The sequence below is a fragment of the Coenobita brevimanus genome, chromosome 67, assembly GCF_032717465.1.
Source record: "Coenobita brevimanus isolate Jiangsu-jjx chromosome 67, ASM3271746v2, whole genome shotgun sequence".
NCBI lineage: Eukaryota > Metazoa > Arthropoda > Malacostraca > Decapoda > Coenobitidae > Coenobita > Coenobita brevimanus.
Genome location: NC_137020.1, coordinates 12,442,462 through 12,455,150, shown reverse-complemented (window position 1 = coordinate 12,455,150; position 12,689 = coordinate 12,442,462). Strand labels below are relative to the sequence as shown.

General features: G+C 42.3%; 1 protein-coding gene across 1 annotated transcript in view; it reads right to left on the bottom strand.

Annotated features, from left to right (window-relative positions):
• LOC145405552 (uncharacterized) overlaps positions 1-12,689 on the bottom strand; it is a 65,702-nt gene that overhangs the window by 51,869 nt on the left and 1,144 nt on the right. Inside the window, exons 2-3 of the mRNA XM_080276890.1 lie at positions 12,176-12,291; positions 11,652-11,805 (exon numbers count right to left, since the gene is read on the bottom strand). Of these exons, the coding sequence (XP_080133016.1) occupies positions 11,652-11,805; positions 12,176-12,291 (270 nt within the window). The remainder of the gene's footprint in view (positions 1-11,651; positions 11,806-12,175; positions 12,292-12,689) is intronic.

Sequence of the window (12,689 nt, the reverse complement as noted above, 5' to 3'; positions counted from 1 at the left end):
TTGCAGTCTTTACTAGAAGATCTCTGCTAGCAAGTTTTTTCACCTGTTCCACTTCTTCTGCACATCCATCATTCACCTTCTTGATAATGAAGGGATTGAGGTTGAACAGGGGAGTAGAACCAACTGCGTGCAGCAAAACAAAACAGGCGTTTTTTAAGTCAGTGTCTAGTGGAGGGCGTGTCCGGGGCCATTCAGTCTGGGGGCTGTCTGTCTGTTGAACAGTCGAGTCGTCAGGACCATCTCCCGCCCCTGAAGGGGGGGGAGAAGGCAGTAGAGGCATCCACTATAGTAACCACTTCCCTCTTTGGGGGAAGTGGGAAGGAGGAGAAGAAACAAACAAGGGACAAAAAAAACTGGGCAAGACACCTAAGGCAAAGATTGCCCTCTCAAACTACTCCAGGGAGGCCCGACCGTGTTGATTCACGCCCCAGAGCGATCATTGGGGGGGAGGGGCTGCGTGGCCAATAAGCAAAGGTAATCTCAGTAAAGAGGAACAGACACCTACTGTTCCTAGCTAATAGGGATGGGAGGATAGTGAGGAACTAGCTATCCTAACATCACCAGAAGGGTGAAAGAAGTTAATTGCTGGTGTGGCAGCCCTGAAAAATAGAGGAGAGAGCAGATGAAAACACGTCTGACCTCCCCGCAACCATGCATCAAAGTCCCGGCACTTGTCGCCGTCTTGTTCCTTTTTATACTAAATCAAGACAGTGTTCGGGAATCGGCTAAAATTTTAACTAATTCTATCTATCTATCTATTGCCAGACGCCTCAATCCCGTTTGGGGTGGCCACAAACAAATCGCCTCCAAGTCGCCCTGTCCCCCGCCATTTCACTGCCCTGCTCCCAACTCACACACCCCCTCTCTCATATACCTCTCCACCCCATCCCTCCATCTCATCCTCGGCCTCCCCCTCCCTCTTCCCCCCTCCACCTCACTCACATACACTCTCTTTGTCAGTCTTTCACCCTCCATCCTCTCCACATGGCCAAACCACCTCAGTATGTTCCTCATAACGCTTCCTATCACATCCAAATCAACACCACAACGCTCCTTTATATCCTCATTCGTCAGCCTGTCTCTCCATGTGACTCCACAGGCTTCTCTTAAATAACTCATTTCCACTGCTCTCACTCTTGACTTGTGTCCTTCCAACAACGTCCAAGCTTCACTTCCGTATGTTAGAATTGGTATCACAATACTGTCATGTAGTAACTTTTTCACTTCCATGCTCACTTCCCTGTTTCTTATCACTGCTTTCAAAGAACCAGCAACCTTTCTTCCCTGCTGTACCCTTTCAAGCACTTCACCCTCCAAACCTCCATCCTTACTCATCACACTACCCAAGTACTTAAACGTACTCACATTTTCCAATTCCTCAATATCCAACCTCGCTGTACATTCACTGACTTCACCTCTCTCAAAGACCATCACTTTACTCTTCCCTACATTCACCTTTAGATTCCGTTTCTTACACACTCTCCCAAACTCATCCACCAAGCCTTGCAGCTCCCCTTTGTCTTCACTGAACAACACAGTATCATCTGCAAACAACAGTACAGGGAGTTTCCAAACACTATCCTCTCTCACCAGGGCCACTCCAACATCCACTACCCTACCTTTTACCTCTTTTAATACCCCATCCATGTACAGATTGAACAACCATGGAGACATGACACATCCCTGATTCAACCCAACTTTCAAAGAGAAAAATTCACTTAGTTCACCATCCACATGCACTGCAGCCTTCGCACCGTCATACATACTCTTCACAGCATTCAACAACTTCCCATCTACTCCATATATTCTTAACACTTTCCACAATCCTTGTCTATCCACCCTGTCATATGCTTTCTCCAAATCCATGAAAGCCGCATACAACTTCTTTTCCTTCTCTAGAAACTTTTCCATGAAAGATCTAAGAATGAATATCTGATCTACACAACCTCTTCCCTTCCTAAAGCATCCCTGTTCTTCTCCAACTAATTTCTCTGTTCTTTCTCTAACTCTGTCAATAAGTATCCTACCATACACTTTTCCTATTATACTAAGAAGACAAATGCCCCTATGATTACCACACACTTCTTTTTCCCCTTTTCCTTTGTACAAGGGAATAATTATACCTGACTTCCAATCCTCCGGGACTCTACCTTCCTCCCAGGCCAATCTGCACATCTTCCACATCCATGCTACTAGTATCTCTCCCCCATGCTTCAGTATTTCACCACACACTCCATCAATTCCTGGGACTTTCCCCGATTTAACTTTCTTCATTGCTTCCACAACTTCTATCCCACTGATTTCTTCCTGTCTTCTCACCTCCCTCCTTCTCCCAGCCATTCCCCAGCCACTTATACTCGCATTACTTCCATCCTCTACGTTCAACAAATCCTTAAAGTGTTCTCCATCTGCTCACTTTTTCTCCCTTCTCCGCTAGTAATCTACCATTTTTATCTTTCACTCCCCTGCTAACTTCACTTCCACCCTGTCTTACTCTTTTCACCTCTTTCCAGAACATTTTCTTACAGTCCCTCCACTTTACACTCAAATTCCTTCCGAATTCATCATCCACTCTTTTCTTACTCTCTCATACTAATCTTTTCACCTCTTTCTTTCTACATATAACTCTCTCTTCCGCCTCTCAACTTCTTCCACGCCCTTATTTCTCATCCATTCATTGTATGCTTTCTTCTTTTGTGCCACAGCCTGTCTCACCTCTTCAGTCCACCACGCTGTTCCTTGCACCCCCCTCCGTCTTCTCTTCCTTCCACACACCACATCACATGCTGCACATATTTCTTCTGTAAATATCCTACACACCTTCCACGTCTCCCATCTGCTCCAATTCATATTTGCCCAATCGTTCCTCCACTTCTCTCTTATACTCTGCCATTTTCTCATCCTCTTGTAACCTTTCCACTCTCCTTGCAACTACTCCTTCCTCTCGTCTTTCCCTTCTTCTATTCCTCCATCTTACTTGAATTCTAATTCTGTCCACCACCAAGTAGTGGTCAGAAAGTCCACTCCCCCAACCTCTATACACTCTTGCATCCATTACACATCTTCGCATCCTTTCATCCACACACACATAATCAATCATTGCCTTCCTTTCATTCAGTTCACCACCCACCCTTCTCATCACTCGCCATGTATACCTGTGGATCATTTTATGCCTGAAGAGGGTATTGGCTATCACCAACCCCCTCCCAGCACAAATGTCCACTAATGCGCTCCCATTCTCATCTATCTCAGCAGGCACACCCCACTCACCAACTATTCCATCCACCTTCACATTCCCAACTTTACCATTCATATCACCAATCAAAAACACTCTCTCATTCCTTCCAAACTTATCCATGCACACTTCTACATTTGTCCAGAACTCTTCTCTCATTCTTCTAGCACGATCTTGCGTTGGTGCATACACACACATAATCGCCCACATTTGTATTCCAACTTTCAACTTTACCCAAACAATCCTTGACCCAACTGATCCATACTGTCTTATGCTCCTCTTCCATCTTTTACTCACAACTACAGTATACATACTCCTTCCTTTGCCCTCTCATTCTCACCTACTCCTGCACATATACCCCATCCATACTCCCATTCTCTCACACTTTCTCCTCTCCATTTTGTTTCAGTTATTCCACATACATCCACTTTCGCACCCTCAAGCACCTGGACAATCTCTCTCTCTTTCACCTCATCATTCGCTCCCCTTACATTCCAGGTTCCAATAACCATGTCCTTTGTCCGGTCCTTGGTCGTCATCGTTTGGTCAGTCCTTGTCTGAGGCTTATTGTTTGTTTTTTTAGTTAGTTGTTTTCCGGGGAGGGGCACTAACGCTCCGCCAACCCTTTTAGTCGCCTTTTACGAAGAGCAGGGATACTGGGGGAGTATTCTTGAAAAAAAAAATAAATAAATAAATACTTTTGCACTTGACATACGTAGCAAAATGACTTACGATGTTGAAATTTTTGTGATAAGTGTACAGGAACTACTATCATAACGAAGGCAAATCAGTTAGGAATCAGAGCAGTATTATTACCCGCATCGAGTTATATGCCTACGTGACTGTAAACACGTTTCAATAACATAAATCTCGCGCTTCACAAACGACTATCTTCAATATTCTTATTTCAGACATTTTCAATTCATCACTGCATAGTGCAAAAGGGGAAATCTAATAACTTCAGCACATAAATCTCTAGATTAGAATACGAAGATAGACATTCGCGATTTTTAATTTCTACTAACTTTCGCGGTTACACGTCTTTGTTGGCATGGAGCTGGTTCATTATTCACATTAATACTTGACTTAGTACTGTCAGTATCAGAAACATGTTCATATTATGAATATCAACTAAGACTAGATTTCAATATAAGATTTAACGGTTAAATGATCTGTACAGACTATATTTATAATAATGCCTAAGATTACACCCACAATACTAGCCTATACCAACTTATACTAATACTTAAAATTATGGCACTACAACAGTACCCCAATGGAAATCTAGCACATGACCCATGTGGAAAAGCCAACCCTCTTGTTGATATTTTAAAAACAAATTCAACCCTAATTACAGAAAATCACAATATTCCTGTACTTGATTTTGATTCCCCTCAAATACCCCCTTTCAAGATTCGCACAAGATACATACAAGCTGTAAGTAGACGAAGCTACTGGTCCAGATGAAATTCCTTCAATTGTACTTAAAAATTGCTCCTCAGTGTTGGCTCCTGTGTTGGCAAAATTTTTCCACTTATGCATCTGTACCTCATGTTTTCCAGCCTCTTGGAAAGAAGCAAATATCCATCATGTTCCTAAAAAGGGGACCACTTCTGATCCATCAAACTATAGACCAATCGCTATAACTTCCGTTCTCGGTAGTTTTTGAGACACTAATGAATAAACACATACCGTAGTCAAGCATCTAGAAATCAATAAATAAATCAATGATCGGCAGTATGGATTTAGACAAGAACGTTCAACTGTAGACATTCTTTACCTTCTTACCCATCAGATTAACAACATAATAGACCAACATGGTGAAACACACACAGTAGCACTTGATATTTCAAAAGCATTTGACAGAGTATGGCACTGGGCCATATTGTCTAAGATGTCACACTATGGCCTTGCATCACAGGTTCCTCTAATTTCTTCTTACCTTCATAACGAAAAATTACGGGTCATGGTAGATGGAATTTATTCCCACTTTCATTCCATAAATGCTGGCGTACCTCAGGGATCTGTTTTGGCCCCAAACCCTCTTTCTCATTCATATAAATGACCTCCTACTGTACCTGTCACACACAACCCATTACACTCTTATGCTGACGACTCGACACTTCATAGTTCTTTCACATTTAGTACCTCCTTTACACAATCTGGTATTATGAATTCCCAAATAAACACAGCAATTTCTCTGAATCAGGACGTTTCTAAAATTTATCAATGGAGACAAACAAACCTGGTCTTATTTAATGCTCAGAAAACTAAATACATTAATTTCTCCAACAGAAAGAATTCCTCAGACTCCCAAATAATTTTAAATGATGTCAATATTCCTATATCTACTACAATTGATATCCCAAGTGTCACATTAAACACCAACCTAAGCTGGACAGCTTATGTTAAATCCCTTGCTAAAAAGGCTTCTAAAAATTTGGAATTTCTGTACAGAGTTCGTGAATTCTTCACTGACGAGCAGTTGGCCACAATATACAAAAGTCATGTGCGTTCTCAGATCGAATACTGTTCGCCACTGTGGAGTGGATGTGGAGTAGTTGCATTGAGGCATTTGGACGAAATTCAGTATGAAACCATTAGATTAATCAATGATCTTGCTGTTAAGCAGGACCTTCCTTCATTATCAGTACGTAGATATTGCATCTTTAGCATTATTTTACCGATATTTCTACTGTAAGTGTTGACGAACTTGCTTCAACTGTGCCTCCCCGTCACATTATCTCCCGAAATACTTGGGCAGCTGGGAGCACCCATGAATTCACACTCTCTCCCCTGCAATGCAGAACCTCTGCCTATCGAAGTCATTTTTCCCCAGAACTACTACACTCTGGATTTCACTTCCTGGGAGGTGCATCCCGCAAACATGTAATCCACTTCAATTTAAATCCAGTTGTTATAAATATTTTATGAATGGAGGATGCCTTTAGGCACATGGACTTTTTTTTTTATTTCCTTTGCTTTTCCTTCCTCCACTCATTGTCTCTTAAAAAAAAAAAAAAAAAAAAAAAATGGTAGACGTGTGCATGTTCAATACGCATCACTACTACTGCCAGAAAACCGGAAAGACAATCTCGATGCGGAAGATCGTGCATGATTGTGTGTTTGACTATTGCAGGAGTACGGTCACCAGTCGGCAGTGCCATGGGGCATACAAATGTGGTAAAAGACACACCAGACAGACTCGCTGCAAAGAATTGGGCCGCACAGCACTATATGGTGAAGTTGCCGCCACTCACTGAAGCACAAGGTATGGCGAGAGGGTCAAGAGGTGCAAAGTTGCTCTGCCATGTCTGTGCAACAACTGACAGGAGGCAATGAGAGTGAAAGCTCACCACCTGGCACTGCAACGGATGTAAGGTGCCTCTCTGCCCTCACCGCTTTCCAAAGTATCATCCCTTGGCGAGATACTAACTCACTGATTTTCCAAATAATGCAGTGTAATTATAAGTGTGACTGTACGTAACTTTTACTGTAATGTGTTTATTTCTAAAAGGAAGGAATTGCTATAGTGAAAGATGAAAGTAAGTGTTTGGAAAAGTAAGGGAAAATAAGTAAGCCTCGAAGATAAAGTGAAATTCAGAGACGGTGACTTATCTATGTTTACTAATGACCTGCGAAGGGACGGCAGAGAGGGGTAAATGTTGGCCTGGCCTGACTCCAGATCTAGCACTATGCACAAGAGGTTAGTATTTATTATTGATTTATTTTTTTATATTGTTTCATCCGTTTAGTGTATTTTGTTTGCCTTCATTTATTTTCCATTTCTGTTGCTCTTGTATTTGATTGTGAAGGACTTAAATTCGATGTTGAATGCTGCTGAAAGATATATTTACAAGCGCAGGGCACCAAAATGCTTTCTCAAAAGTGACCATGCTAATACCAGACAATATCGTCTTTTGACCGTGTGAATTTTCGCCAGAAGACAAAGGGAGACACATGATCTCGACTTAGACAGAAAATATCATCTATCTCCTCCCTTGCGACAGACAGACAGCAACTAACTTTACGAGAATAACAACATACATGATAAACAAGAAATACGTAAAAGGCGACTTAAAGGGTTGGCGGAGGGTTAGTGCCCCTCCCCGGAAAACAACTAACTAAAAAAACAAACAATAAGCCTCGGACAAGTACTGACCAAACGATGACGACCCAGGACCGGACAAAAGACATGCTTATAGGAACGTGGAATGTAAGGGGAGCGAATGATGAGGTGAAAGAGAGAGAGATTGTCCAGGTGCTTGAGGGTGCGAAAGTGGATGTATGTGGAATAACTGAAACAAAATGGAGAGGAGAAATTGTGAGAGAATGGGAGTATGGATGGGGTATATGTGCAGGAGTAGGTGAGAATGAGAGGGCAAAGGAAGGAGTATGTATACTGTAGTAGTGAGTAAAAGATGGAAGAGGAGCATAAGACAGTATGGATCAGTTGGGTCAAGGATTGTGTGGGTAAAGTTGAAAGTTGGAATACAAATGTGGGCGATTGTGTGTGTATATGCGCCAATGCAAGATCGTGCTAGAAGAGTGAAAGAAGAGTTCTGGACAAATGTAGAAGTGTCCATGGAAAAGTTTGGAAGGAATGAGAGAGTGTTTTTGATTGATGATATGAATGGTAAAGTTGGGAATGTGAAGGTGGATGGAATAGTTGGTGAGTGGGGTGCGCCTGCTGAGATAGATGAGAATGGGAGCGCATTAGCGGATATTTGTGCTGGGAGGGGGTTGGTGACAGCCAATACCCTCTTCAGGCATAAAATGATCCACAGGTATACATGGCGAGTGATGAGAAGGGTGGGTGGTGAACTGACTGAAAGGAAGGCAATGATTGATTATGTGTGTGTGGATGAAAGGATGCGAAGATGTGTAATGGATGCAAGAGTTTATAGGGGTTGGGGGAGTGGACTTTCTGACCACTACTTGGTGGTGCCCAGAATTAGGATTCAAGTAAGATGAAGGAATAGAAGAAGGGAAAGACGAGAGGAAGGAGTAGTTGCAAGGAGAGTGGAAAGGTTACAAGAGGATGAGAAAAAGGCAGAGTATAAGAGAGAAGTGGAGGAACGATTGGGCAAATATGAATTGGAGCAGATGGGAGACGTGGAAGGTGTGTATAGGATATTAACAGAAGAAATATGTGCAGCATGTGATGTGGTGTGTGGAAGGAAGAGAAGACGGAGGGGGGTGGAAGGAACAGTGTGGTGGACTGAAGAGGTGAAACAGGCTGTGGCACAAAAGAAGAAAGCATACAATGAATGGATGAGAAATAAGGGCGTGGAAGAAGTTGAGAGGCGGAAGAGAGAGTTATATGTAGAAAGAAAGAGAGAGGTGAAAAGATTAGTAAGAGAGAGTAAGAAGAGAGTGGATGAGGAATTCGGAAGGAATTTGAGTGTAAAGTGGAAGGACTGTAAGAAAATGTTCTGGAAAGAGGCGAAAAGAGTAAGACAGGGTGGAAGTGAAGTTAGCAGGGGAGTGAAAGATAAAAATGGTAGATTACTAGTGGAGAAGGGAGAAAAAGTGAGCAGATGGAGAGAACACTTTAAGGAATTGTTGAACATAGAAGATGGAAGCAATGCGGGTATAAGTGGCTGGGGAATGGCTGGGAGAAGGAGGGAGGTGAGAAGACAGGAAGAAATCAGTAGTACAGAAGTTGTGGAAGCAATGAAGAAAGTTAAATCGGGGGAAGCCCCAGGAATTGATGGAGTGTGTGGTGAAATACTGAAGCATGGGGGAGAGATAGTAGTAGAATGGATGTGGAAGATGTGCAGATTGGCCTGGGAGGAAGGTAGAGTCCCGGAGGATTGGAAGTCAGGTATAATTATTCCCTTGTACAAAGAAAATGGGGAAAAAGAAGTGTGTGGTAATCATAGGGGCATTTGTCTTCTCAGTATAATAGGAAAAGTGTATGGTAGGATACTTACTGACAGAGTTAGAGAAAGAACAGAGAAATTAGTTGGAGAAGAACAGGGATGCTTTAGGAAGGGAAGAGGTTGTGTAGATCAGATATTCATTCTTAGATCTTTAGTGGAAAAGTTTCTAGAGAAGGGAAAAAAGTTGTATACGGCTTTCATGGATTTGGAGAAAGCATATGACAGGGTGGATAGACAAGGATTGTGGAAAGTGTTAAGAATATATGGAGTAGATGGGAAGTTGTTGAATGCTGTGAAGAGTATGTATGATGGTGCGAAGGCTGCAGTGCGTGTGGATGGTGAACTAAGTGAATTTTTCCCTTTGAAAGTTGGGTTGAAACAGGGATGTGTCATGTCTCCATGGTTGTTCAATCTGTACATGGATGGGGTATTAAAAGAGGTACAAGGTAGGGTAGTGGATGTTGGAGTGGCCCTGGTGAGAGAGGATAGTGTTTGGAAACTCCCTGTACTGTTGTTTGCAGATGATACTGTGTTGTTGAGTGAAGACGAAGGGGAGCTGCAAGGCTTGGTGGATGAGTTTGGGAGAGTGTGTAAGAAACAGAATCTAAAGGTGAATGTAGGGAAGAGTAAAGTGATGGTCTTTGAGAGAGGTGAAGTCAGTGAATGTACAGCGAGGTTGGATAGTGAGGAATTGGAAAATGTGAGTACGTTTAAGTACTTGGGTAGTGTGATGAGTAAGGATGGAGGTTTGGAGGGTGAAGTGCTTGAAAGGGTACAGCAGGGAAGAAAAGTTGCTGGTTCTTTGAAAGCAGTGATAAGAAACAGGGAAGTGAGCATGGAAGTGAAAAGTTACTACATGACAGTATTGTGATACCAATTCTAACGTACGGAAGTGAAGCTTGGACATTGTTGGAAGGACACAAGTCAAGAGTGAGAGCAGTGGAAATGAGTTATTTAAGAGGAGCCTGTGGAGTCACGTGGAGAGACAGGCTGACGAATGAGGATATAAAGGAGCGTTGTGGTGTGGATGTGGATGTGATAGGAAGCGTTATGAGGAACACACTGAGGTGGTTTGGCCATGTGGAGAGGATGGAGGGTGAAAGACTGACGAAGAGAGTGTATGTGAGTGAGGTGGAGGGGGGAAGAGGGAGGGGGAGGCCAAGGATGAGATGGAGGGATGGGGTGGAGAGGTATATGAGAGAGGGGGGTTTGAGTTGGGAGCAGGGCAGTGAAATGGCAGGGGACAGGTCGACTTGGAGGCGATTTGTTTGTGGCCACCCCAAACGGGATTGAGGCGTCTGGCAATAGATAGATAATAAAAAAATACGTTTGGGACAGTTTTTACTTATTTGTTCCGGATTTTTTTTTTTTTTACTCTTTTTGAGCATTTTACATATTCCTTGCCTTGCACTAGCATTTTACCATTGTTTTAGGCATACACGTAATGTCTGTCTGGCTGGAAAGGCCTCCACTCCCTTATCCCCAATCAGATTTGGTCAGATGGTAATCCCGGCTCGCCTCGACTTTCAACCCTCATGGGAGATCCGGTACACTTTATGACTCATCCTTTTTACTTTTTCTCGCATAGGTCTAAAAATAGAATCTCTCACCTCTCTTTTCCCACAAACTCCACCACCCAGACAAAAAAAAAAAAAAAATGATGCTATAATAAACATAAACACCAAAAAAAATGAAAATAATTTCATATTGTTTTTCTTGTTCAAACCACGTATTATTTACTGAAATGTTTCCTGATACTTGTATCTTGTAATTTCACGTCATTTGAACACCACTGATTTTTTGTGTAAAAAAAATATATAACACTTTGTGCGATGCTGCACTGCTTCAAGACCACGCTGGGAACGATATCATCTGTTGATATTATCGCAACTTCCGCGTTTAATTGCACGCCGCAGGATGGGTCTAGGAAGCTGGAATTTTGCACTGGAAAGTGCATCGAAACTTGTTTTTCAATATGGCAAAAAAAAAAAAAAAAAAATCGATTATCAAAACTTTGAAAAATGACTGCAGGGTGGGCCTGTGGGGCGCGATATTATCCACTCGTTAGGCCACGGAGGGGTTAATTAATAAAAGAGCTGCCTGAGACAGAATTTATTCTTTGAAACTCAAAATCAACTATAATTAACGGTATTCTTCATTACTACCTGTATACTTGACCATTCAAATAATACTGATAACTGTTTCCGAAGTGTATCATAATTATACACGAAATCGGACGCAATGTTGATTTGTAGGTTGCCATGGCACGATAACGATACCTTCAGACCTTTGACTATACTGCCACCACAACCACCACCACTACTGCTACTGCTACCACAACCATCACCACTCCTACTACTACTGCTACTACTACTATTACTACTACTACTACTGGTGCTGCTGCTGCTGCTGCTGCTGCTGCTGCTGCTACTACTACTACTACTACTACTACTATCACTCCAACAACTTCTGAACACCAATAATACTACCCCCACCACCAGTCACCAACACATCTACCTCTACTACCACACCTGAAATAGCTGGTCTTCGATGTGGTAGCCAATGCGTTCCCACAAAGCGGCCGTGTCATTGCTAAGTTCCATTAGGTCAGACAGGGTCACCTCGCTCTCTCTCACGCCCAGGATATTTCCGGCCGCTGCAATGAGAGGCGAGGCGCGTTCTGGGCTGAGAGAGAGAGAGAGAGAAAGAGAAAGGGTTTATCAGTTTCTTCAGTCGCAGTCAGACGAAAGATAGAGAGAGAGAGGGGGGGGGAAGATAGACATGACGAGATGTTAATATAGATAGACAGGCAGATTGATTGACAGTGTGTGTGTGTGTGAGAGAGAGAGAGAGAGAGAGAGAGAGAGAGAGAGAGAGGGGGGGGGAAGTATAAAGCGATAACTCTTTTACAACTGGAACATACTGTAGTATATCAGGGAAAGTGAGACGTAGGAATATGTCTCCTTGCTTACTAGTCAAAATTATCCCCAAGTCTAACTACAGATGAAGGAGAGTTAGGATTGAGTCTCCTTGGTTACTAGTCAAAAATACGTACTTGTAACTAGCCCTAGGACAGAGCGTGACGTCAGGAAAAGTGAGGGAAGTGGTTCTTTTCACTCTCATAGCCACCTTGACTGGCTTGCTTAGGTAATACTGCACCCTGTTGGTCATCTGTAATATTATTTTGATTATTGGAAGATTAGAAAGATGCTAGATAGATTAGGTTAGATAGGTAGAGATTACACAGATTAGAAGATTAGATAGATATTACATTAGAGGATTAGATGGATAGATATTAGATTTGAAGGTTAGATAGATAGATAATAGATGGATTAAAAGTCTGGGTAGATAGATTTTATATAGATTAAAAGGTTAGAAAGGTGTTAGATAAATGAAAACGTTAGATAGATACATATTAGAGAATTAGAAGGTTAGGCAGGTAGATATTAGATGGATTTGAGTTAGGTGCATAGATATTAGGTAGATTAGAATGTTAGAAAGAACAGATTAGGTTAGATAGATACTGGATAGATTAAAACGGTTGAGAGATTGATAGTAGATAGATTAGG